The sequence below is a fragment of the Giraffa tippelskirchi genome, chromosome 7 (genome assembly GCF_054371585.1).
Source record: "Giraffa tippelskirchi isolate mGirTip1 chromosome 7, T2T-mGirTip1v1.2.pri, whole genome shotgun sequence".
Lineage (NCBI taxonomy): Eukaryota > Metazoa > Chordata > Mammalia > Artiodactyla > Giraffidae > Giraffa > Giraffa tippelskirchi.
The window spans coordinates 56901776-56927476 of NC_137281.1; the positions used below are offsets into that span (position 1 = coordinate 56901776).

Genomic DNA, 25701 nt, shown 5'->3' on the forward strand with positions numbered 1-25701 from the left:
CACTGCAGACGGCTTCTTTACCGTCTAGGCCACCAGGGAAGCCCAACCAACACAATATTGTAATCATCCTCCAATTAAAAATAAATTAAGGAAAAAGAAATCATTTTGAGAATACAGAATCACAGAAACATTAGAAGATTTTAACATTCAGTGGATAACCTGTGACTGGGTAAAGAAAAAGCCATACACCACCTGCAAAGGAGTGTGTCCTCTCCCTAGATGTGGCATCAGTGCCAGCCTGGGCCACACAGCTGGACTCCGTCACATGTCCTGAGATGGTGATGGGGGCTGGGCGGCTGGGCTGCAGAGCAGCCTTCAGCGGGGCCACGTGGCTGACCTGCACAGCAGACAGACAGCCCAGGAAGCCCTGTGCGCCCGCCAGCGCTGTCTCCTGGTCTATATCGCTGTGTTCTGTGAAGCCAAAGAGACGTGGCAGTACTGGTAACAGAGAAGGTGCAAACAGGCAATGCCACAGTGCAATATTCCAAGTCTTGATGACGCAGCAGGAATACATACTCAGCTACTAAATTCCTTTTGCTTTTGTCTTTATTACAAGAGATCCACTAAGTCTTTCCACAACTACTGGTGACATATCCCAGGTTAATGAAGACAAGTGTTTAAGCATGGCTAATTAAATACATTGAGAGCTCCCTGGAAATCATTAAAGCCTCTACAAGAATAGGTCCGATAATGAACTGATCTGGGTTCCTGCAGATATTACATAAGAGGCTGTATCTCAAAGCTGTTGGGGACTCTAATTCTTCATGTCCAGCAGTGAAAACCTTCACCCCTGTGCTGCCTTTACCCCGTGTTTCACTTCTACCTATCACTCAGACCGAGATAGTGTGCATCCCCTATAGCTAGACAACCCTTCCCCCCATCTTAATGAGCATTTGGTTAATGTGGGACTATTGCAGGACAGAGATTGGTTTGAATGTCAAAATATTAATTCATAATTTTACAGTGGAGAAGATATTTCATGCTTAGCAAGCATGAAATCTAAACAAGGGGCATTAATTGTAGATTTTTAACACTCAAATGGTATCAGACTATGATGCATCTACCCACTCAACATGATCATAAAACAGTAGGATTCCTCTTCCCTCTGCTGCACATATGTGGACGCCAACATTTGCATTTTGGTCTCTCTTTTTAAAGTGAAAGTGTTAGTTGCTCAGTCATGTCCAGCTCTTTGAGACCCCATGGACTGCAGCCCACTGGGCTCCTCTGTCCATGGGATTCTCCAGGTAAGAATACTGGAGTGGGTAACCATTTCCTTCTCCAGGGGATCTTCCCAACTCAGGGATCAAACCCATGTCTCCTGCATTGCAGGCAGATTCTTTATAGCCTGAGCCATCAGGGAAGCCTTTTTAAAAAACTAATAAAACAAATATTGTATTTATGAATGCTTATTATATGGTAGGCACTATTCTAAGGAATTTGATTTGCATGTTTGTGTTTAACCCATACAGTAGCCATGAATAACCTATTTAAGTCACACAGACAAGACCCTTTAGGTTGAGAATTTTAGTAATTTGCCTGAGGTTACTCGGTTATTGGCATCATGCACTGGACTCCAGGCCTGTTGGATTCTTTTGTTTATTATTGACACATTCTTTCTTTCACTCTGCTTATATCCTCTGCAATGCTTTTTTTTTTTTGACTTGAGAGCTATTCTTGAAATGACTCTGGGCAACTCAATTCTGATTGAACCTGTCTTTGCTATATCAAGGTTTTTGAAGAACACTTCCTTTTGTTCCATTTTCATTCACATTTTATGCCTTTTAAATAAAAATACTGATTAGATGTTTAGCATCGTGAGTACCACACTATATTAAAACAATCTGAAAATTAGATTATATTACCTTCCTGTTGTGCTGGGGGATACAGTATTCAGACCAAGGCATTTCAGCTCTGGAAGCTGTGTTTTTACCACCAGGCTATCCTGCCTCCCTGCACAAAGAGCCCTGAGGGGCATTCTGCTGCTCCGTGAGCACACAGGGGACCCTCATCACCAGCACCTGTTACACAGAAGGTGCTTCATCACCTTTGTGTATAAACCAAAGAACTAACTCAGTCCCACCACATTGGATGGAAATACATTCAAACATACATGTTTTTAGAAAAAGAGCATTCTTGCTTTGGAGTTTTGTTTTTTGTTTTTAAACTCTGACAAGAAATAAAGAAGAATATACTTTAATAGCAACAAAATCAGAACAGTGCTTCTCATATTTCTTCTCCAGGGTTAAAATCTTGAACAATATGTCTATCGACTTTAGAAAAAAATCTTACCTTTTGAATAACAACAACAACAAAAAGTATATAAATAAGATTCACTTCTCTGGTAAAAACTTGATATGAGGCAACTTTTAAAAATCCTATATCTTTAGACTGAAAATATGTACCTCTTATAAAATATTGTAGAAAAAAGCTTTAAGCTCTAAAACTTCAAGTGGCCAATCAATATTTGTTTTAAGAGCTAAATATACAGGAAACACGTTCCCTGCTGTTCGAGCATCTTACATTCTAGCAGAGGAGACAATAAACATGAAACAGGAATGGATGAGAATTTTGAAGACTGATAATGCTATGAAGAAGTAAATTAGAAAGTGTGATGGAGTGGATATGGGACAGAAGTTTATCTTGATGGATTAGGTGATTTTTCTGTGTGTCTGTATTAAGGATGACTCTGCACAGCCCTATTTTCTTAGTCATCTGTACATATTACTCTAGTGTCTTCTGGCTCTTCTTTCTTACATTTTGCAAGATTCCCTGTGATTTAGGGATTTTTTAAATCCGATTGTTCCTGCTGTGTATCTTCGCTCATCAATTATGCATAGAACATGGTGGGCCCTTGTAATCTGCAGCCTGGAAAATTCCATATGTTGAATGTGCAACCACTGGTTCAGTTTCACCCCTTTTATACTTCTGGACTGCCAAGTATTCATGCTGAATCTCCTCTGCATGAATGTTAACTGCCTTTAATTTCCCTCCTGATTTCTTTTAGGACTTGTTTCTGTGTGGGTCCATGGCTTCACTCACACAAGGAGCAATAGTTAGAACTGGACATGGAACAACGGACTGGTTCAAAACTGGGAAAGGAATACAACAAGGGTGTATACTGTTACCCTGTTTATTTAATTCTATGCAGAGTGTGTCAGGTGAAACGCTGGGCTGGAGGAAGCACAAGCTGGAATCAAGATTGTCGGGAGAAATATCAATAACCTCAGATATGCAGATGATACCACTCTAATGGCAAAAAGTGAAGAGGAACTAAACAGCCTCTTGATGAAGGTGAAAGAGGAGAGTGAAAAATCTGGGTTAAAATTCAACATTCCAAACACTAAGATCATGGCATCCAGTTCCATCACTTCATGGCGAAAAAAAAAGGGGGCAAAAGTGGAAGCAGTGACAGATCTTATTTTCTTGGGCTCCAAAATCATTACAGATGATGACTGTAGCCATAAAATTAAAAGATGCTTGCTCCTTGGAGGGAAAGCTATGACAAACCTAGACAGCATATTAAAAAGCAGAGACATCACTTTGTTGACAGAGGTCCATAGAGTCAACGCTGTGGTTTTTCCAGTAGTCACATATAGATGTGAAGGTTGGACCATAACGAGGCTGAGCACCAAAGAATTGGTGTTTTTGAATTGTGGTGCTGGAGAAGACTCTTGAGAGTCCCCTGGATTGCCAAGTGATCAAACCAGTCAATCCTAAAGGAAATCAACCCTTTATTTGTTGGAAGGATCGACGCTGAAGCTGAAGCTCCAATACTTTGACCACCTGATGGGAAGACCCTGTTGCTAGGAAAGATTGAAGGCCAAAAGAGAAGCAGGTGGCAGAGGATGAGATGGTTAGATAGCATTGTTGACTCAGTGGATGTGAATTTGTGCAAACTCCGGGAGATAGTGGAGGACAGATGAGCCTGGCGTGCCACAGTCCATGGGGTCTCAAAGAATCGGACATGACTTAGCCACCGAACAACAGTGCTTCATTCACTTGCTCTCCAGGGGATGATTTCAAATATCCATAAAGATAACTTTTTTTTAAGTCTTGGAAAATCATACTTTTAGTTCCTCAAGGTCTTTTTTTGCTTGGCTAGAATTTCCTTGCATTGCTCTTGCTAGATTTCCCTCAGGATTGGGTCTGTCTCCTTGGATAGCTTACTTCTGGTTGTTTTGGTTTCTCTCCCATCTGACTGCTGGTGAATCAAGGGTTGTATACAGGGTTGTTTTTCTCATCTGCTGGTTGATTCTCCATCACTGTCTCTTTGGGTGGTTGACCCAGAGAAGGTAGACAGTGTATTAGCCATCCTTGTCAGTGAAGCTACTGGTCAAACACCTGCTCAACTTCAGGATACAGAAAATTTGGCCCAAATTTCAGGACTGAGGAAGTTCTCACATTTCAATCAAAGTGGGAAGATGGAAGCACTGAGTTTCCAATGCTGCCCTTTCCCCACGGGGTCCAGGGATCTCTGCAAGCCAAGCATTTCTCAGGATCCACACAATTCAGGGTCTCCTCTAAGACTCCTGTAGGCTGGTCCCCAGGGTCCCTTCCAACCAGAAGCAGGGAGTCTCAGAACACAGTCTCATTGGCAGCCTCTAGGCAACCCCACCAGCTGGGCTGGACCATCAACCCCCTTGTTTCAGGAGACTCAATGGGTTGAATTTAGAAGTTGGAGAGAAAGAAGCTATGGGATTTTGCAGCCATCTTCCCAGAATTGAGTCCGAATGAAATTAGCAGTTATATTAAGTTGCTTAAAAGCAATGCCTAGCATCAGATAGCTGCACTGAGAACAGGGCTAATACAGCCAGTGAGCAAAAATATCTATCTTTCCTTTTATCTGACTCCAGAAATATCAACAACATGTAAGTGTTAGAGCAAGACAGGTGGAGGAATTGAAGACAAATATCTCTTTACTTCATTGAAATCCTGATAAGACAATAACATTTAGATTGTTTCTGGTTATAAAAACCCTTAACCAACACAGATTTTGAGGGTGATCCTGCCTGTTAAAAAATTAGCCTCAACTTTATCTTCCAACCAAGGGAATGACTTCTGCTTTTGTAAAGAAATCGTCTCCCAAAAGTTCTAAAAATAAATAAATAAATAAGAGTACCAAGGAGTTAAAATTTGTTTGAAGCATTTTTCTGTTCATTACCAGAGAGAGGAAACTCTTTCTGGAAAGGATATGAAATAAATGAAGAACAATTAAAACCAGAAGTGCTTCATGAAACTTCTTGTGGCTCTCAAAACAACAGTAACAACAAAGCAAAACAACAAACCTCAAAACAAACCTGAGCAGTTTGACCACACCTATGGAAACAGGGTCATCTTAAGAAAGGATCTTAAGGCCTTTAATCCATAAAGATAAAGAGAGCTTGCCAGAAAATGGTGCAGTGACTCAGAGGAGCAGTGCTAGAACCCAGCAGGACATTTTTACCATCATAGTCAAGTACAACTAGGATGTAACATTGACAAAAGTTAGCGGAAAAGGAAAATGGCAAAGCAGACAGCAAATACAGTACGGATAATGTCAGCTTTTCATAAAAGGTATTTATATGCCAACCAAGCCTACTGCTCTGAGATACAACCTTGAGAACTGATTAATGTAAAAGCTATTTATAGTGAGGCATCTCGGGATAATCTGAGCTTCTCTTTTGCTTTCAGCACGACCTGTCTCATTGGAAGTGTCATTTGACTGGACTTTTACAAAATCACAGTGTCCTTAAGTAACCGAATTAAACTTTCTTATGTACCCCTGGGCTTTGAAGCAGGTTTGACATAAAATATCCCCGTGACTGAGGTATCTGTTCCTGAGCTCTTCTGAGGAGGTGCAGTAGACATCCTCTTCCCTCTGACCACACACTTTATTTACCTCTAGCTCAGGTCTCCACTGCAGAAACCTGAGTTACTTCCTGGCTCTGCAGTCTCACAAGAGATAAATGATCCCCACTGTCACTGTCTTTAAATACACCAAAGCTACTGCATGCAATGAGTGAAAACATCTTCAGACTAAGAACACTCTCCAAACATAAAAAACAAATCTGTAAACAAACAAACAAAAAAGAACTCAAAACTGAAGCTAATGAGTTTGGATAACCAAAGTCAATGTAATGCAGCGTATTAATTTTTCTAGGAAGATGAACCCAGTTTATCTGACGCAACCTGATTCTTCCCACCAAGATGTACCAACCGGTTTCTGCTGTCAGTGTGACATTTTTCACATACAAAAGTCATAAGTAGTCACTGTAGACATCACTCAGCCTCTGAACAGTCATTTTCAATCATTTTGCAACAGGTTAAATTATGTTATTATTCAAATGTGGGCACATTATGCTATGAGAGGTTTTTATGCAATTTCCAGAGTATGTAATGATCTTAATGGAGATTTTTTTTTCCCATGCAGTGGAATTGTGACCCAATAAAAGCTTAATGAATTAGCCAAACAACTTTATACCTGCATATTTCCTTTGATTAATTACATCGTGGAGAGATGTCTTTTTCTGTAATCTTTGGTTAAGTAGGTCTCTTAAAGGAGCTGATTGAGGAATCATTCACTTTGGCCTCGGTAGTTAATGCACTTTGAACACACTTAACAAAGAAATGACATCAGACTGTCTGCCTCTTCAGGAGGAAGAACAGAAATGGGAAGTGTTTTCTCTCTGTCCTCCAGTACTCATCTCTACAAATGGGAGAGGACTGTAGGAACGATTTGTAGCTCCAATCATCATTAATGAGCACCACTAGCAGCTCTCAAGCAAGGAGGATGATTCAGAGGAAGCAATATCTTACTCTGGTGACATGGAAACCATCTCCAGCCCTCGGTTATACTTAACAGACAACACAAGCAGAATTCACACTGCGCTGCCCTTGCTCGGACAGAGCTGGAGACCTTGGGCCGGCCGGACCCGTGTCTCTGTGTGTCTCTCTCCACCCCGAAGGTCCTGTATCCGGACCTCCTGCCAATTCCATCCTCTCCCTCGCTCATCTGTCAATGCCTGGTCTTTAAAAAATTCACTCACACAGTACTGTAAGGCCCTGATCGGGGTTTTATTTTTTACTTATTCCTGGTGCGGGTACATTTTCACGCACGTCAGTAAACTAAAGAAATAAAACAATTGCTTCCTCCTTTTTATTTTAGAAATTATTTGAGTTTTATCACTGTCTGAGGGTTTCTAGGTTTTGGTAGCTGATATATAATTTGGGATTTGGGGTTTTGGCTTCTATCATTTGCTCTCTGTTGAAGCGTAAGTAGAGCTCTGTTTTATGATGTTTAACAGCCAAATCCTTGTCAATGGCGTACACTTGCCCATCCCACCTGGAGCATGTACTTGTGATTATATGTGCTTCTGACAAAATCCCGGTGTCTACCTTATCATTTGCTCTGTAATTAAAATCAGATAAAACATTTCAACATCATGAGTGTTCTCTGCTTTTAGAATATGACACTTCTTATCAATGCTCGTGTATCATGATGAGGAGAAAGGCTGTTTTTAAGTTTCTAGGTATGGCCAATTCAAAATGATATAGCTGTGTCTGGAAATGACTGAAGCCATGATAAGGATGAAGTCAGGCCAAGTACTGAAGATGGTCTATATTTTAATTATCAAAATACTAAAAAATCAACCTGATGAATACAAAAAAAATGATGTTAAAGTAGACTAATGTTCTGCTCCAAATGGTACTTCTTTTTTAAAATAAACCCTCCATTATCTTAAGAGATGTTTCACGATACATTTACACAATTGCAGTTCCCTTAGCTTACGTGGCTCACATATTTTCCTCACCTCTGGGCTCTGAAGTGAGTTTTACATAAAGGATTCCTGACACACTGAGATCGTTCTCAAAGCTCTTCATCAGAGTAAGTGGATGTCTGTTCCTGGCTGACTACAGACTTTATTTACATCTGGCCTAAATCCCACCACAGTGATCCAAGAGCACCTCCTGGCTCTGTGGCCTCAGTAGAGAGAAATGATCTTTAATGGTCATCAATCACCTCTAATATACAAAAGCTACTGCTCAGGATGAGTGCAAATAATCATCCAACTTTTAGTCAAACAAATCATAAAACTATCCTCACATGTTAAAGTATCCAGACACAGAATCCAGAGCTTCACTTTATAGTGAATTCTGAATACGAAAAGCAAATGTAATGTACTTTACTGAATATAGGAGTGTCTGAATTGAGCTGCTTTGGCAAACAGCTTGATCTTCCCACCTCAGCTCCCAACTACTAATGGCTGTTATTGGCAAAGTTACTGAGTCCTCAAATATTTTAAGTGTAGTAGAAAGTTAGAGATGGTTTTCGTGTCATCACAGTACAGATTGATATGATTTCTAAAATTTACCCTCCTTTCAACATTTGCTAGTAATATTGATTAATAGTGACAATAATCCAGAATTATTCCCATGATTTTTCCTAAGTGTAAGAAATGAGTATGGAAAACAGGCGAAGAATGCCCTTTATTTCTGGGATCCAACTGAAATGGCAGTGGATGGTCATATCCTTGAGTCTTTGGTTGAAAATGTAGGCAAATGACAACTCTAAAAAAACTGTTCCCTTAAAAGAAATATTCAGATATTATAAAATGATATAAGTATTTTACTATTTTTCTTGGCTGCACCATGCAGCTTTCAAGATCTTGGTTCCCTGACAGAGACTGAACCCCGGGCCATGGCAGTGGGAGCTCCAAGTCCTAACCACTGGGCCGCCAGGGGAGTTCCACGATATCTTAACTCACTTTACTTTGGAGGATAATCTGGAGCTATTTTATCCCAAGCAACATAGGGTATACTACACTCAATTAGATACACAGGAACATTGTGTATTATGATTATCTGTATGCCCACTAACCATAAATTCTGTAAGGGCAGATGCAAAGTCTGCCTTGCTGACTGGCATTCTCTGTATACACACCAGGTGATCACAACGTATGTGCTAAATGAATAAGGGAACCAAACGGGCTTATAAAAATGAAAACCACAGTTGGTTAGCATAAGGCCATGAGAATGTGCCTTGCAGATCTCCGACTGGGTGAGAGGAATAGACCTAGAGCCCCAGGTGCTGGGCTCTGAAACTCATCCTCATGCTTGGGCCAGGGCCTTGCTTCCCACAGCTGTTTCCAGGCAGCAGCTGACCACAGTGGGGACTCAAAGGCACACCCACCCTTCGGAGACATGAGACTCCTCTGGTGGCCGACAGACTCATGGACTCCCCCACAAAGCTGAAGTCCAGGATGCTTCTAACTTTCCCTCCCTCTCTCCTTCACTGGAAGGCAGGCTTGCATGCAGTCTTGACAAGCTCTCTCCGCATGTTCTCTTTCACAAGTGTCCCCTTGATAAAACCCTCATGTGGTTAATTTTGTCTTGACAATGGCTTCTTGGAGGACTGCGACTAACATAGAAACTTCAAGATTGAGCAACTCTCTGGAAAACGAATAGCTCCATTTTAGCATCTATTTTTACCATAAATTAATGTAGCATATTAAAATGTAATAATATACTACATAACATTCTGTTGTAAATGCATACATATACCACACCATATGACCATAAATTATTAGTCTCCTTTGAATTATGCATGATTTGAATGCAATGTTAGTCTTTGGTCAAGATTCACACCTTAGGATATCAATTAATTCATACTTATATTTTTAGGGGAATGAATTGATTAAGATTCTAAAGTTCACTGCTGAACTTGGACTTTGATCATATTTTTCAGCATGAGTGATATGAGTTTTAATAATACGCTATTCTTGAGTAAAAACATTAACATCTTTAATTCCTTACTAATCTGCAATATTCATTACAAAAAGGGAAACAAGTATCTATTTAATGAATGTTATTATTCTACTGTTTGATTAATACAATCTTCCTCATAGAATGCAGGTCAGTTTCCCAATTGTTTTATAATATATTTAACATATTTCTATTCACACAAAATATTTTCATCAGCAAATCTGGCATTAAGTTTGAAGATGCTATTTCTTCAAAAATATGATTTTATCAACATTATGCATAGTTGTTAGAATTTTTAATCTTTTAATTTGACATTTTTTTGTAAAATGCCTCAACTCAAGCCCTGCTAGACTGAGGAACTCTTGAAACTGAAATTTATTATAATTATTTGATCTTTTTTATTACTGTAGTTGAATTTATGTGATTTATACTATGAAACTCACTTGGGATTTTCCAGTTAAGCTTCCAGACATCTAAGTAGTACTTTACACATATATTTCATGTCCACTCTAGCATACTAGAAGAATAATTCAATTCATATTTCCTTTGTTTGGAGAATAAGAGCATACAACATTGGCGCTTGTCACAATGCTAGAAAAACTATAAATATTTGTAAACTTAAGTATTAACCCTCTCAGGGCCAATATCTTGATCATTCACCCATAGGTTTAATCAAGCATTCTCAAGATTCTAACATTATGTACAGGGAATGTAAGAAATGATATATCAAGGTACAAGTAACTGAAAAGGTCAAAAAATAAAATATTTCAATTACTATCTTGGACAAAATATTCCAGGTTAATGTCAAATATCAAACTAGGAATGAAAACCAGACTACAGGAAGTCCTCCAACCTCACATATATATCTAAAAAGAAAATCTCTTTTAAAATTTGTTGCCCCTCTTTCCATTTAGTCGTTGTTGACAAGTATTTAAAAAACACACGTTTTGATGCTAAAATGGCAAGAGTATGTTTCTATTTCCATGCTATTATCAGAGGTAACTGGTGGATAGAAATAAGAATTATAAGGCATTTAGACAAACACTGGGTTAAAAGTCAGCAGGAGTGGCTGGCCACTGCCTTCATCATTGTAGACAGCATCCAGGCCACAACCTGAAGCATATTCACTAACCAGCAGAATGCCAATTGCTTTCTCCTCCATATTCTTCTGACCTAATCAAAGTGCTATCATTAGATGATGATGATTTATATGTTTGGCAGCTGATTGATACGTGGTGTGTTATTTATACCTTTATTATTTGATATTTTTGAAGTGTGAGAGTGAGACCATGTTTCATTATGCTGGACTGACATAGGGCACACACCAGCGCAGTGTTACTATTCAAGGAGGATGCTTGCTCATCTTACAAAATGTCCCAGCTCACAATTACACACACCCCTGAGAAAGTACAGTTTCTGCCTTGATTATCATTCACTTCACAACTGAAATAAGGCAAGTGGTTTCTTTTGGCATGATGAATTTGTGTGGTGTGTGTGTGTGTGTTTGTACATCTGGAACATGACTCTTCTGGTCCATGTTTATGCATCATGATTAGGCAAAAGGCCATTCCTTTTACTTACCTATAATCCTGCCCAGTACAAGGGATCTGACTGCACTGAGTTCTGTACCTGAGGCCAGTTGGACTTGCCTCCTCATGCTCTCATCAATCTACAAAATTGTTACATGAGATGCAAATATCCACATGGATGTTGTCGTTGAGAAGAGGACAGGAAGCAAAGGAAGACAAAAGAAAATGATAAAATAGGCAATTGTTAATATGGCCCCAACGATTAGAAAAACAAAGTTTAAAGTCAATCATTTATACAGGTGAATATTATTTTCTAAACTACTTCTATGCTACCCTCAGATACCAGTGCACCCTATCTTCTATCCCCTTATATCACTTTATTTTTCTCCACTGTATAAGAAATCCAAATGGAGAAAACCAACAAAAAGATACAAGTTATCTTCATCTTGACATTTTTACTTAGCTGGGGATTTTTACTTGAGTCATTCAGCTAAGAAATTTTCCTCTATCTAGAGGGCTGAAACATATGTGCTTTTCTTCAAAAGCTGGTAGAGTGAATAATTCAACTTTCTCTGCTATAATTCACATCACTTTAAATTCATTCTGAAATTGTGATCATTAATTTCTGTGCAAGAAATATGGCTGCACGTACAACCATCTGAAGTAAACTGGTTTCATTAGAGTAGCAACAGTTCTGCCAATAGTAGATTATGCTAAACTAAAAAGCATTTCTCACCTGAGTAAAGTAAAACAAATAGGAAAGTTTGGCAATTTTAAGTATCAAATGTTATTAATCTCTTAAACAGAATTCTATTGCTAAAAAAACTGAACACATTTGATGGTCTATGATCTCCATAAGGGTGGTACTGGAAGAATGTCTTTATTTAATCTGTCCATTATCCAATTTCTGCTGCAGGTCTGTCATGCTGGGGAGCTTAATTGTAACCACTGCTTCTGTTGTATTTTCTCTATTACCTCCACAAAGACAACTGCTTCTTCTCTGTTAATCTTTATGTGGTGAAGCTGCCCATCGGCCAGGTTTTTGAAATCAAAGTTAACAACATCGGGTTCTTGATATCTATTTAGCTTGTACCTGATCTGCAAACTTCCTAAAGTAGAGGGGAAAAGTTATAGTTTAGTTAAAATTGTTTTTTTAAAACTCCTTTAGAAAAAACTCAGAGTCCTTTTTTGTTACTTACTAATTCCTGGGGAAGAATTCACAACAGTTCATTTGGCTGTACACTTTCATTATAATTCCTAGAAGTCAGTTTCCATGTGAAATTTTGCACTATTTTCCCAAAATTAAGAGCAAATATGCTGCAAATAAGCAGGCTCTTTCTTGCAAATATTTAATTTGTCAAATATGTAATTAAGCACATGCAAATCTTTGTACTAGCCTCTGACTTAAAAAAATAAGGTTTAATATATTATGAAATGCCAAACTACTGTGGAATATTGCAATAACTTTGTTTCTGTAATTCATCTCTCAAAAAATACGCCTACCATTCCTGAAATTCAACTGATAAATGGAATTATTATTATCAAAGACAGTTTTACTAAAGATTAGGAATATTTTTCAAGTGTTCATGGTTATAGAGTTTGGGATAAAATTAGGGTGAGATGAATAGTTTTAAGCCAAACTTACTATTAGAGTTAATGCTACTCATTTAATTGCCTGCAAAGATGTCAGTAAATCTACTTCACAGGATATCTTTCAGTTTAACAAATATATGTAGATAAACCTCAAGCTCAAAATATATACGGTGAGGAGGAATATACTTACTGGACAATATTTTTTTTAATTTGGTGTTCAGTGCCCTTGGGCCATATATGATTTAGCTGGAATGATATATCTGCATGTTTGTATGTTCCTTTGTTTTCCCACCCAGGCAATTTATTCATAAAATTTTCTATCTCTAACCAGATAAAGGGAGGAGAACAACAACAGCAAGTGGGTGTCTGTAGCACACATGTCCTAAACCACACACCATTATTCTGCACTGATGTGCTAGCATTACTCACGACCACTTTATTGCCGAAAATCAGAACCAAGAGATTATTTTATGGACATTTTCTTATACATAATGCTAATTAGTTCACATTCTCTCAAAACTTCTCTACTTTGATTTGAAGGAAATATTTGTTATGTACAAACAGGCATTTTATTTCAAAATGAACCAAAAAATAGGTACTGACAATCACATGGAACAGTAAAGATTTTCTAGCAATCATAAAATATAATAAATATTTTATCTACAGAAATTAAAAATTCACACAGAATATGTTAAACTACCAAAACTATAAGGCTATAAAGGCATTTTAAGTATTTTAAATAATCCTTTTAGATTAAATTTACAGGACAGCATTGAAAAAACAAAACTGAATACACCAAACAGACACATTTTTTTTTCCTGTTTGTAGTTTGAGAAGCAAGAACATGAGAAGTATCCATATTATTACGGATCTATGCTCTGATACTATTTTCTCTCATCTGAACAGCACTCACCATTTTTGGCAATGATAACTGAAAGGTACTCTTTATAAAAGGAACTCAGATAGAGCAGCAGGCTTGGCGTCCGTGTTGTGCGGAAGCTAAACTTGATCGTTTCCCTGCTCAGCCTGGTGTCACCATGAAACGAAGCCGCGTGGGAGCTGGAATTCTTACTTAAGGAGTAATTTTCTTGAAAATTGTAAATCACAGATGAGCCAGATTCAAAATAGGCAGAAATCTCTGAAATGATAAGCACATTTTATGTTAAAAAATTGAAGAACAAGGATTGTTCAGTGGTCTTAGTTACGATACTTTTTAAATTTAAAAAATAACTATCCAAATTTTAAAAAATAATTTTACCTACATAAATGATTTTAATACTTAGGATTTATTCATTTAGGATTAGTATTTATTAATTTAGGATTAATATCCTAAATTCATACACACACACACCCCAAATATATTTGTATAAAAATGAAGAGGATGGTGGAAGGAGCAACTAGTTTGGGATTCCCGAACCCTTCCCTTCCTTACTATACAGGGCAGCTGTTGAATGTGAGCTGCAGGCAATGTGCATGGATAATGTAGCAACATCTCCACTCAGTGCTTTAGGGTTTATGTCTGTTTGTTTTATTTTTACTATTTATAATATTCGTTTTAAATCCTATATACTACGTGGATGCAGAATAACATTCCTGATTACACTTTGCAAGATGACCTGGAAATCATTTAGATTCAGAAAATGAAGACATGCTCTTGTAAAGTCACGGTCTTAGTTCTAACTTTAAACAGGAGAGTTAGAGAAAGGCAGAAGCAGTGGTTGATTACTTAAGGCTGATTTTAAATGATAAGTTATTCCTGATAGAAAGTAGATTATTTGAAGAGTTCATTTTGGCCACCTTTCCTTTAAATAATCCCAAATGTTTTCATTGCAAAGCAGGGATTGCTTCAGTTTGAGGCCAATTTTCGTTAGTCTCCATCAGGTAAAGGTTCAGTAGTCCAGAAACACTTAAGTAACGCAATTGAATTAAACTGGATGACAATTTTCTATGAGGAACTATGAAGGTGTAGCAAATGTTTGTCTATTCACAGAAGTCTGTTCAGAACACTAAGTACTACACTCAGCTTTTCCCGTCTTCCATGACGTGGATCAGTGAACAAGACCAGCTGAAAAATGGCCCAGTGTTTCACTTCACCAACAGAAAGTTGGCATTTCACAGAACAAGATGCCTGAGTATCTCTATTTTGTTACACATTGATACTCACTGGAAAAGTTATTTCTAGTCCTGTTTGCTAAATGATATTTGTTTGCTCAAACAACAAGGCTTCCCAAATGTCTTTGCATAGTTGGCCATCTTTAAAAATAACAACAATGCTTGTAATGATTTTAAAAAGGAGAACTGCCCCCATGGGACTGGCTGTTGACACCTGTATTATTTAAGAGCATTAACAGTAGATAGAAAAGAGCAGATGGAGCAGCTGACACTTAATACCACTAGAGGCGACTATTAGGTTTATCATTAAAAGACACAGTTTTTAAAGAACTGAGGCAAATATTTAAGTAATGAAATGTCATGGGCATAAAATAGGCAATTTGCACTCCCCCCCCCAAAATGTTCAGGAATGGAAATATTTTCGTTTTAAATAGCTACAAAGAAAAGAACTGCTGGAGGTTTTATTCACGTTGGGTCGGTTTTGCTGAGGCGGGGACCCGCGTCACACTCACCGTCCAAGCAGAAGGGCCCTGCGTACGCTGAGGAGGTGCAGTCACAGGAGAACCCGCTGGGCTTCTCCCTGCACGTCCCCCCGTGGTGGCACAACCTCCCGTAGCTGCTGCAGTGTCCTCCGCACCCCGGCTCCACTCCCGGGGTCACCCTGGCTCTTTCCTCCAGGTCCAGGGCCTCTCCATTCAACTGCAGAGACCGAATGCAACCCAGGAAGCCCCTCTGTCGGGTGGCCGTTCCACCTACGAGGGAAATACTGCACATGCGAACATGTTCCGAGGTGTTTTGTTCAGGATTTTAAGACCAAACAAGACTGAGGCCTCACAGAGGCCAAAATCGTGGCCTTAACAGAGAATGGCCAGAGTCGGAAGGGTCTATATGCTTTTGGAAGCACGATTTGTGACAAAATACTATTAAAAGAATTCATAAAGATAAAATTCATTGATTCGTTTTTTTTCCCCCAAGGTTGAATTTGTTATAGATTTGTTTTCTAAAAGAGTTTTATAAAACTTTAAATTGGAGACTTTTAAAATCAGTCTGTTTTATTTTAAAGAACAAATTAAAGGCTCTATTTCACTTCCATTCAAAATAACAGTGATATGTATTGATATTCTTATGTAGAAACTAATTTTTCTTGCAATTTTTAATAAGCATATATTTGTGGGTGGAGGAGGGCATGGCAACCCACTCCAGTATTCTTGCCTGGAGAATCTCATGGACAGAGAAGCCTGGTGGGCTATAGCACATGGGATCGCAAAGAGTTGGACACAATTGAGTGGCTAACACACACACATCCTAAGGCAGAGGTTCTCAAACATCAGGAATATGAGTATCTCATGGAAAGGCTTCTTAAAAATACAGGCTCCCAAGAAATACTGATTGTGGTGGGCCAGACATAAGGGTGTGAATCAGACTGAGACAGTCACCTGACTCCCATATATAAAGCATTGTCTTGATGGGAACAAAACCGCTGAGTGCACTTGGACATACATTGATACCCAGGAATATCAATAAATTAAAGCTCAGAACTTGAAATAGGAAAATAGTGTCCTAATCTAAATAATCCAGGTGATTTACCCAGAAACACTTAGATGTTCTTGGAACCTCTGGAAAGGAGCTTCATCTTTTGAACAGATGATGCTGTCTCACCACCAGGACTGCATACCCGCTCCATACCCTTTCTCTCTTCCTAAAATGTGTTCACTCCCTCTTCCCTCACTTCATCTGGTGAACTCCTAATCTAGCCCCATTTACGTAAGGTCTCCTTATTCTCAGAGGTTAAAGAGGTGGGCTTTTTTTTTTTTTTAGAACCAGAAAATTTCCAGAAAGACCCTACAAAAATATGCCTTTGTCATCATCCAGCAAGCTTTACATTTGAACAATTTACTTTGTATATTACCGGTGTCTCTCCATTAAAATACACATTCAGTTAGGGCTATTTCAATCACTCTGAAACCCCAGCACACAGAACAGCACCTGACACGTCATTTGTTGTTGTTCAGTCAACTCTTTGCGGCCTCATGGACTGCAGCATGCCAGCTCCCTTGTCCTTCACTAGCTCACACATAATAGCATTGCAGTATCTATTTATAACCACAGCTAAATGAACATTAGTCATAACTAAGTATTAATACTCAATTAATTTACTGTTAATAATCAACACACTCATTCATTAAACTGACTGTAGTAGCAGCTGGGAGCATGGTGCTTCAAAAGTTGAAGAGAGGTATATTTCCTCACAGGAATGTTTGGGTCCCTGGGACTGAGAACATTGATAAAACTCAATGAATATTTCTGAATAAATTAATTCTATGTTTTTGGACAATGACATACCATGAAGACAAAACTAAAAGAATCTCTGAGAAGCCTGGACTCATGGTGTACCATAATTCAGATTCATAGATGTAATGGTCCCTATTCAAATGACTGTATTCATTTATTTTTTGCTATTCTCACCAGTTTTTTTTTTCAAACATAAGAAACTTACGTATAGTTCCCCTATATATTGTAATTATTTTTAAGTAGATAAATTAAGATGTTTATTTGGAGTTTCAACACCAAACTCTCAAAAATTCATAGAATGAATAGACAGAAAAGTAGAAGGACATGGTAGAGCTGAAAAGCACTATGAACCAATTCAACATGATTAAGATTTATACAATTTTCACACAACAGGAGGATACAAATTCTATTCAAGTTTTCCTAGACTATAAACCAGCAGAAACTGGAACATATCCAGGGACATAAAACAAGGTGCAAAATTTTCATGGTCTAAAGGTATTGCGTCAAATGGCCGTATGAAATGTCTACATTCAAATGGCTTCAGCTGACATAATCTGCACCTCTTCAGTGAAGAATATGAAAGTCTTAAGGGGGTGGGTGTCATATGCCTTATTTATAAATCCAGATTTAGTGTGGTATGGAGCCAGACATCTTACAATTCCAGGTTCTTGGGCAAGGCAGGAAGGAGCTGATTTTATCCCAGAGTTTCAGAATCGCTGTCACCCTTGTTGCTCTCCTCCTACGTTTACCCAGTCTTCTGCCACCCCAGCGTCTCTCTGCATCCCTCATCTTCAGGACACCTTTTCCTTCCACATCCAGGCTGCTGCTATCTTGGCTCAGTAAGAATGTCTAGGGCTCAGTCAAGTCTGTGACAGAGATTCTTGGGGCATCCTTGCTGGAGTTCTCTTTCCTGGGTAAGGAGGGTGGCCCACAGCCTGGGTTTTAGCTCTGGCCCAGGCACTCTTTGGAGGAGGGCCAGATGCTATGAAGTCTGCATTAGAGGTGTGTATTCCTGGTGTATTTCACTGACTTCACGTTACAGTATTTTAAATCACGGTATAGAGTTTATAGTACACAGCACCACTAAATCACAATGTGTTATGCATTTGTCACTCTGAAATATCCACAGGCTCTCTGATTTAGGGGTTTATCTCAGTCTGCCAGTGACATAATAATAACTAAATAACCTGGAGTCCAACAACTTAAGACATCCATTTTCATCAGCTCCAACTCATTCATTCTTGTTTGTTTTCTGCTGTTTTTGTTGCAGATGAGAAACTAGAGGCACAGATAAGTTCAGAGACTGGCCCGTGGGCATAGCTGAGAAATTTTAGAATAAACACGTTTAGTCAGAGGCAGAGTTAAGACAAAAACCTACAGCTGGGGATGCCTCCTTCCTCTCCACGCCAAAACCCGGTCAAAAAGGAAGAGTTCCTCGGTGTGTATGCCCAGCAGTGGGATTGCTGGGTCATATGGCAGTTCTATTCCCAGTTTTTAAAGGAATCTCCACACTGTTCTCCATAGTGGCTGTACTAGTTGGCATTCCCACCAACAGTGTAAGAGGGTTCCGTTTTCTCCACACCTTCTCCAGCATTTATTGCTTGTAGACTTTTGGATAGCAGCCATTCTGACTGGTGTGAAATGGTACCTCATTGTGGTTTTGATTTGCATTTCTCTAATAATAAGTGATGTTGAGCATCTTTTCATGTGTTTGTTAGCCATCTGTATGTCATCTTTGGAGAAATGTCTGTTTAGTTCTTTGGCCCATTTTTTGATTGGGTCGTTTATTTTTCTGGAATTGAGCTGCAGGAGTTGCTTGTATATTTTTGAGATTAATTGTTTGTTGCTTCGTTTGCTATTATTTTCTCCCATTCTGAAGGCTGTCTTTTCACCTTGCTTATAGTTTCCTTTGTTGTGCAAAAGCTTTTAATTTTAATTAGGTCCCATTTGTTTATTTTTGCTTTTATTTCCAATATTCTGGGAGGTGGGTCATGGAGAATGCTGCCTGTTATTAAAATTTTTTCTCATGTCTAAAAAAAAAAAAAAAAAGAAGAGTTCCATTTTCTTCTCCTCAGATCACTTTCAATTTCAATGGCATTTCAGTCCCGCAAGCATTACTTAGCAGCTCTTTTCTGGACACTGTCTGACACTGGAGGTACATAGTTATATACAGTGGGTCTTGGTCTCACAGACCTCACGGTCTAGTAATGGATTTAGGAAGGGAAATATGAGCATAGCATGATGTCAGAGGTAGAAATAGACACCAAGTGGAGAGGAAGGTCAGAGGAAGGGGATATTCACAGGTAGAAATATATGTATATATGTGTGAAATGCATGCTTAAATAGCATTTGTAATAGTGAGAAGAAAATTAACACAGTTTGTAAATAAGATTTCTTGATTCCGTATTTTTAAAGAGTTTCGTGTGGTGTGTGTGCTCAGACACTCAGTCGTGTCTGACTCTTTGCAACCCCATGGACAGTAGCCCACCAGGCTCCTCTGTCCATGGGATTTCCCAGCCATGGAGTGGATTGCCATTTCCTTCTCCAGGGGACCTTCCCGACCCAGGGATCAAACCTGCATCTCCTGTATTGGCAGGCAATTCTTTACCACTAAGCCACCTGGGAAGCCCTTTTAAAGAGCTAATGTTTGCCTAATCAAATAGCTTTAACCTACATTTTTAAATTACCAAGAAAATGTGATGTCCAATTAAATAAACATTTGCATCACATGGGTATTGAAGATTTTTACTTTACCATTAAGCTTCAAGTTACTAACCTTTCATTTCAAGATGTAGCTGTTCAGGAAAACATGGCTCATGTAAATAGGGTTGGGCTTGAAAGCTTAATCAGACATTCCAATGACTTCTCCAGGTTAGAGGATGTCCAATTAAAATGAGTTGCAGTTTGATTAATTGATTCTGGATGTTTCTGCTGAGTTATTATGTTTGGAACTGTCTTCCAATTAATTTTCTATCAATTTACCTGCCATACTGTATCAGATATAATGGATTCTGGAACTTCATATACACTAGGTATTTTGTGAAACAAACACCCAACCTTCCTTTGTGGATGAATACAACCGAATCTGTTCACTTACACAACGGTATTGGGATACTGCACCTAAATAAGTGTGCTAGGTGCCAAGTGGAGGCTGAGCCCAATCCTTTTACCACGTTCCGTGCTCTCAGGAAGTTAGACTAAGTGACAGATGCTATTGTCACAGAGTCCAAGCTGGCTCTTTCCTATGCCAATTTCCCACTACTTCTGTGGCAGGAAGACCTTTAATTTTTTAATGGCAAATTATTTATGTGCTGTACCCAAATATAATTGAGGATTAACCAGGAGCTATGCAATCCATCCAGGGGCCTTAGAAGAACAAAGAAAGCAAGATCCCCCAACATCCAAAGTTGCAGAGGCTTGTCGGGCAGAGGACAGGGGCTCTCTCTGAGCAGGGCACTCTGCAGAGAATGGCAGGGAGGCCCTGGCCACAGGCCTTCAACGGGGGCAGGGAAGTGACTGGGCATGCAGGCGGGGCCGAGACCAGGTCAGGGGACTGTGCTCTGCATACCACACATCGGATCTTCCCAGCCATCCCCGAGGTCTGGGGGAAGACGCAGCATTGCAGCAACAATAGCATCAGTTCGTGTACGTGCTATGAGGCCGGAAGCCCAGCTATAGTTTTGGCATGGAACATTCCTCACTGAACAAAGCCCTGCAAGGCTGGGAAGAGGAGGACTGTCCTCCCTCAAGTTCAAAGAGATGTGACGGCTGAAAGAGGAAGGTGATGTAAGAAATCATGTCACAGGCAGAAAAGTCAGTCACTTTTCCCTTAACCAGAGTCAGTGATGACCACGGGTCCTGGTGGTAGCAGCAACAGGGGAAATGGGTCTACTCAGAGTGAAGGCCACAAGTGCTGAGTGGTTTGACCACACTAAGGCCTGTTTTTCAAAGAAATGAACCTCGGTGCTATTCGTCATGTTCTCTGATCTCAAGAGATCCCATTTGAATTCTGATTTTAGTCAACAGTCACTCAAGATTTGCCGCTGGACAAGGAGAAGTCCACTGGGAGCTTCTCTGGCTAATCATGAAAATGACATCTCAAAGAGAGAAGAAAATATTTGAAATAAATGATATGATTACATTACAGAGCAACATGACTTTTGCTGCACTGAACTTTGGTAATGAGGGAATGTATTTATGACTACAAAGGAAAATTAGCCTGTAATAAAAATTATTCAAACATAAAGTGGTTTGGCATTCTCTTCCTATATTTTAGCCTATCAAAAACAAACAGGAAGCAAAGAGAAAGAAATCTAGGATATATTATAATTAAGAACTTCTGCTCATCAAAAGACATTAGAAATTTGAAAATGCAAACCATAGAGAGAAAGAAAAATATCTATAATAAATGTATCTGTAAAGGACTCATCCACTATATATATAAAGAACTCCTAAAATTTTTATAAAAGAAGACAACCAAGTAGAAAATGGGCAACAGATCTGAACAGCCACTTCAAAAAGGATGATATCCAAATGGTCAACAGAGATTTGGCAGTGTCTCCTAATGCTTGACATATGCTTATTCCTATGACCCAGTAATTCCACCCCTAGGTACACATCCAACAGATATATAAGCATATGTTCACCAAGAGACCAGCACAAGGTTGTATTTGTAATATGCAACTTTGAAAGTATGCAAACATCCATCTGCAGTAAATAAATATATCTTTGTTCTGGTACTGTCCTGGTACTTCCCTGTGGCTCAGCTGGTAAAGAATCTGCCTGCAATGCAAGAGACCTGGGTTCGATCCCTAGGGTGGGAAGATCCCCTGGAGAAGGGAAAGGGTACCCACTCCAGTATCCTGGCCTGGAGAATTCCATGGATTGTAATGTCCACGGGGTTGCAAAGAGTCAGACAGGTCTGAACAACTTTCACTTTCACTTTTCTGGTACTGTCAGTGTCCCCAAAGCTCCCCAGGCAATATGAATGTGTGACTAGGTTGCAAACCAGCCTTCAGAGCTTCAATATGTTAGAGTTTAGCATTAACCTTTGTGTACGGTATTTAGAAACTGTTTGCTCAAGATAATAAATATTTGTAGATTTGATGCAATTCAAATGCAATGCAAATGACTTCTGAGTCTATGTCAGGAGTCCTTACTTCTCCTTCGGGTCCTAGTCCCAAAGTATTGAAATGAAATTTGCCCCATTTAAAAACCTGCCCATGAAAGAATTCAGGCTGCAAACAAAAATTGCAGAGCTGGTTGAATGAAAATCAATTCAAGGCTAATTTAAGATGCTTCTAAGAAAAATGCTGAGTTTACAAACCAAAATAGAAAATGACCACTGTCACATTTCAGCTTAAAAAAAATGATTGATTCTTTTCTCTGCATCATTTCCGTGACTGGAGAATGGTTGTGGGTGTATAATCACAGCAGCAACTCTCAACACTGAGTCCCCCATGTCTACAAGGTCAAGGGCATATGTTTAATACACCAATCAGCATTGAGTTGCTAAACTTATTTTTTAAGATAGGGAATAGCATCTCTGAATAGGACTATTTAACTAAGACATGTCATGAATCACACACAAATAAAAAAGGACAAAGTGAAAGAGCGTGAAAAGGTTGGTAAAGATCCAGTGCCATGATTTAGAACAAGACTGGAGAAAGATGGGCTACAGATAGGAGGGGAATCATCATTTTTACACTAAAAAGCAATGTGATGATTGAGATTTTCTGGGGGGAGGGAAGATGTTCTACTGTTTCTCATCTGACCATCACATCAATGTTAACTTTTTCATACAAGATTTCTGTTCATGATTTCATTACTCCTTCACTTTGCATGTCATCCTGCAGTTTAGATTAGTTGAAGATAGTTAGGCTAATGTCAGGAGCTACGCGGATTGTTCAAGTTCTTGTTTTTTATAATTCTGTGGTGTAGTTGAATCTCTGAAACTATGTACCACTTCCTTAAGCCTATGTCAACTGCCATGTATAATTGTTGCTCAGCTGAATCACATTTTCTGTCATGCTTTCTATTTAGTTTTACTGATTTTGCTCAGAAATAAAAAGATTTTGCTCAGAAGCACTAGTCTTGCCTCAGAGTCTCACTCTGACATGTGAACACACTTTATTATTGGTCCTTAGAGGACAGAGTGAAGCAAGGGATGGAGAAAATACACTGGTTTCCTTCATGTTATCCTATTGCAGTGCTCACTTTTGAGAGGCTGCCAAAACCTCTCATCTCAAAAAAAGGTAACATAAATCAACATAGACCTGGCTATGGTAGCACAGGCAGCTGGAGAAGATAATTTAAATCAAGATTAACATATATTCAAATATCTGCAACATTTTCCTTGTAGGGGAAAGTGTTAGAGTATCTCAAACAAGCAAATTTCTACACTGTTGAAAGTTCTACTGTTTCACATTTGTAGGACTACAAAATAACTTTATTTGGTATTTGAAATATTCCACAATGGGTTTACTGCTTTGTTGTCTATTTGGTTATAAACAAGAAGGTGAATTTTTTTATAAAAACTACTGAATGCTGGGGTAATAATCTAACTTTGACCAACTGATACACTAACCTTGGTCTTACAGCTTTGCCCCATTTTTATAAAAAGTGTGCTTCCATATAATTTAAAATGTCATCATCATCACCATCATTAGTGTTTCAATTTAAACATTTTTATTAGGAGAAAAAGTGATGCTGAAAACTACGGCTTACTCTTTCCGATTACACTTATCTCATTTATTTGTCCTGATCCCCAAATACAAATGATAGTCATTATGCACCCTTGAAAATACTGATTAGTCATAATTATTTTTAATATGGATGGGTGAACTACAAGTTAAACTCTTGAACTTGTAAGTAAAGGAAATGAAATTGCCCTTTAAAATTTTAGCCAGAAAATAAATTATATTGGATTAAAGCAGAGATTCCCAGTCACCCAAGGAGTCAAGTCTCTGAGAGCTGACTTAACTCCAACAATGTGAAGGTATTAATATACATGCCTTCTAATGTAGACGGATCCCTCTACATCCGTCCTGTGCTGGCAAAGAACATCTGAACAAAGCAGCTCGACTTCCTGGTGACAGTGATGGTGGGCGGGGGGAACCTCACTGGGGGCAGCAGGCTATTTTCTCCAGACTATGAAGAATACCCAGGGGTCTCTTCCAGGCTGGCGAGACTGTGGTTTGGATTGCATATTTGGGGCCAAGGGAACAGCTTTAATCCTGCTGCAAGTTAAGATAAAGGAAGAAAACAAGAAAAGCTAACTTCAGGTGAAACTAAACACTGAGAAATGATGTGAGTAACGCAGAGACCTTGCCGAAGGATATTAGCAGGAGTGAATAGTAAACACTAGCACAATAACCAGCTTGTTAGTAAGCGGTGTAGACTGCCACTTAGGATATGTCCCAACTCTATCTATCACCATCTCCCCTTTCGCCCATGCCACCATGATCTCTCTCGGGGACTAATGCTGTGGCCTGCGTCTACCTTTTCCCTAGTAAGAGAGGAGGTGGAAAATGGAAATTAGACCACTCCACTCATCTGAGCCTTCAGAATAAAATCCAAATTCCTGGCCATGGCCTTACAGTATATAACTCAACCTTGCTTTGCACCATCCTCTCCTCCCACACAAATTATGTCCTCAGACACCATGACTTACTCCTTAACTCCCGAAAGTTCATTCCCACTGCTTGGAATTCTCTTCCTTTGGATGTTCAGAGGGATCTTGCTCCTGCTTCCTCTGGCCTCTGTTCCAATGTAAGGTCCTCAGAGAGGGCTTCCGTGAATACCCCACTTGAAATAGAAGTCTCCAAACCAAACTGCCTGATGTCTTATTCTACTTTTACTTTATGTATTTATCGTTATCTGAAATTTTACATACATGTGTATATGCATGCTTGTATGTGTATATGTATACATTTTATATTGGAATGCAAAGTCAAGTGGGCCTTAGGAAGCATCACTTATGAACAAAGCTAGCGGAGGTGATGGAATTCCAGTTGAGTTATTTCAGATCCTAAAAGATGATGCTGTGAAAGTGCTGCACTCAATATGCCAGCAAATTTGGAAAACTCAGCAGTGGCCACAGGACTGGAAAAGGTCAGTTTTTATTCCAATCCCAAAGAAAGGCAATGCCAAAGAATGCTCAAACTACCACACAATTGCACTCATCTTACATACTAGCAAAGTAATGCTCAAAATTCTCTGAGCCAGGCTTCAACAGTACGTGAACTGTGAACTTCCAGACGTCCAAGCTGGATTTAGAAAAGGCAGAGGAACCAGAGATCAAATTGCCAACATCTGCTGGATCATCAAAAAAGTGAAAGAGTTCCAGAAAAACATCTACTTCTGCTTTATTGCCTATGCCAAAGCCTTTGACTGTGTGGATCACAGTAAACTGTGGAAAATTCTGAAAGAG

General features: G+C 39.1%; 1 protein-coding gene across 11 annotated transcripts in view; it reads right to left on the reverse strand.

The window, feature by feature from the left end:
- Positions 1 to 25701, reverse strand: part of CNTNAP4 (contactin associated protein family member 4) — a 269244-nt gene that overhangs the window by 10144 nt on the left and 233399 nt on the right. For 9 of the 11 annotated variants that reach the window (XM_081508573.1, XM_081508581.1, XM_081508575.1 and 6 more), the window contains 5 exons: positions 15491 to 15730; positions 13780 to 14004; positions 12249 to 12382; positions 11326 to 11413; positions 193 to 411 (listed from right to left, as the gene is read on the reverse strand). In XM_081508573.1, coding sequence (XP_081364699.1) covers positions 193 to 411; positions 11326 to 11413; positions 12249 to 12382; positions 13780 to 14004; positions 15491 to 15730 — 906 coding nt within the window. The remainder of the gene's footprint in view (positions 1 to 192; positions 412 to 11325; positions 11414 to 12248; positions 12383 to 13779; positions 14005 to 15490; positions 15731 to 25701) is intronic. The other 2 variants (XM_081508574.1, XM_081508578.1) reach the window with 2 other exon arrangements.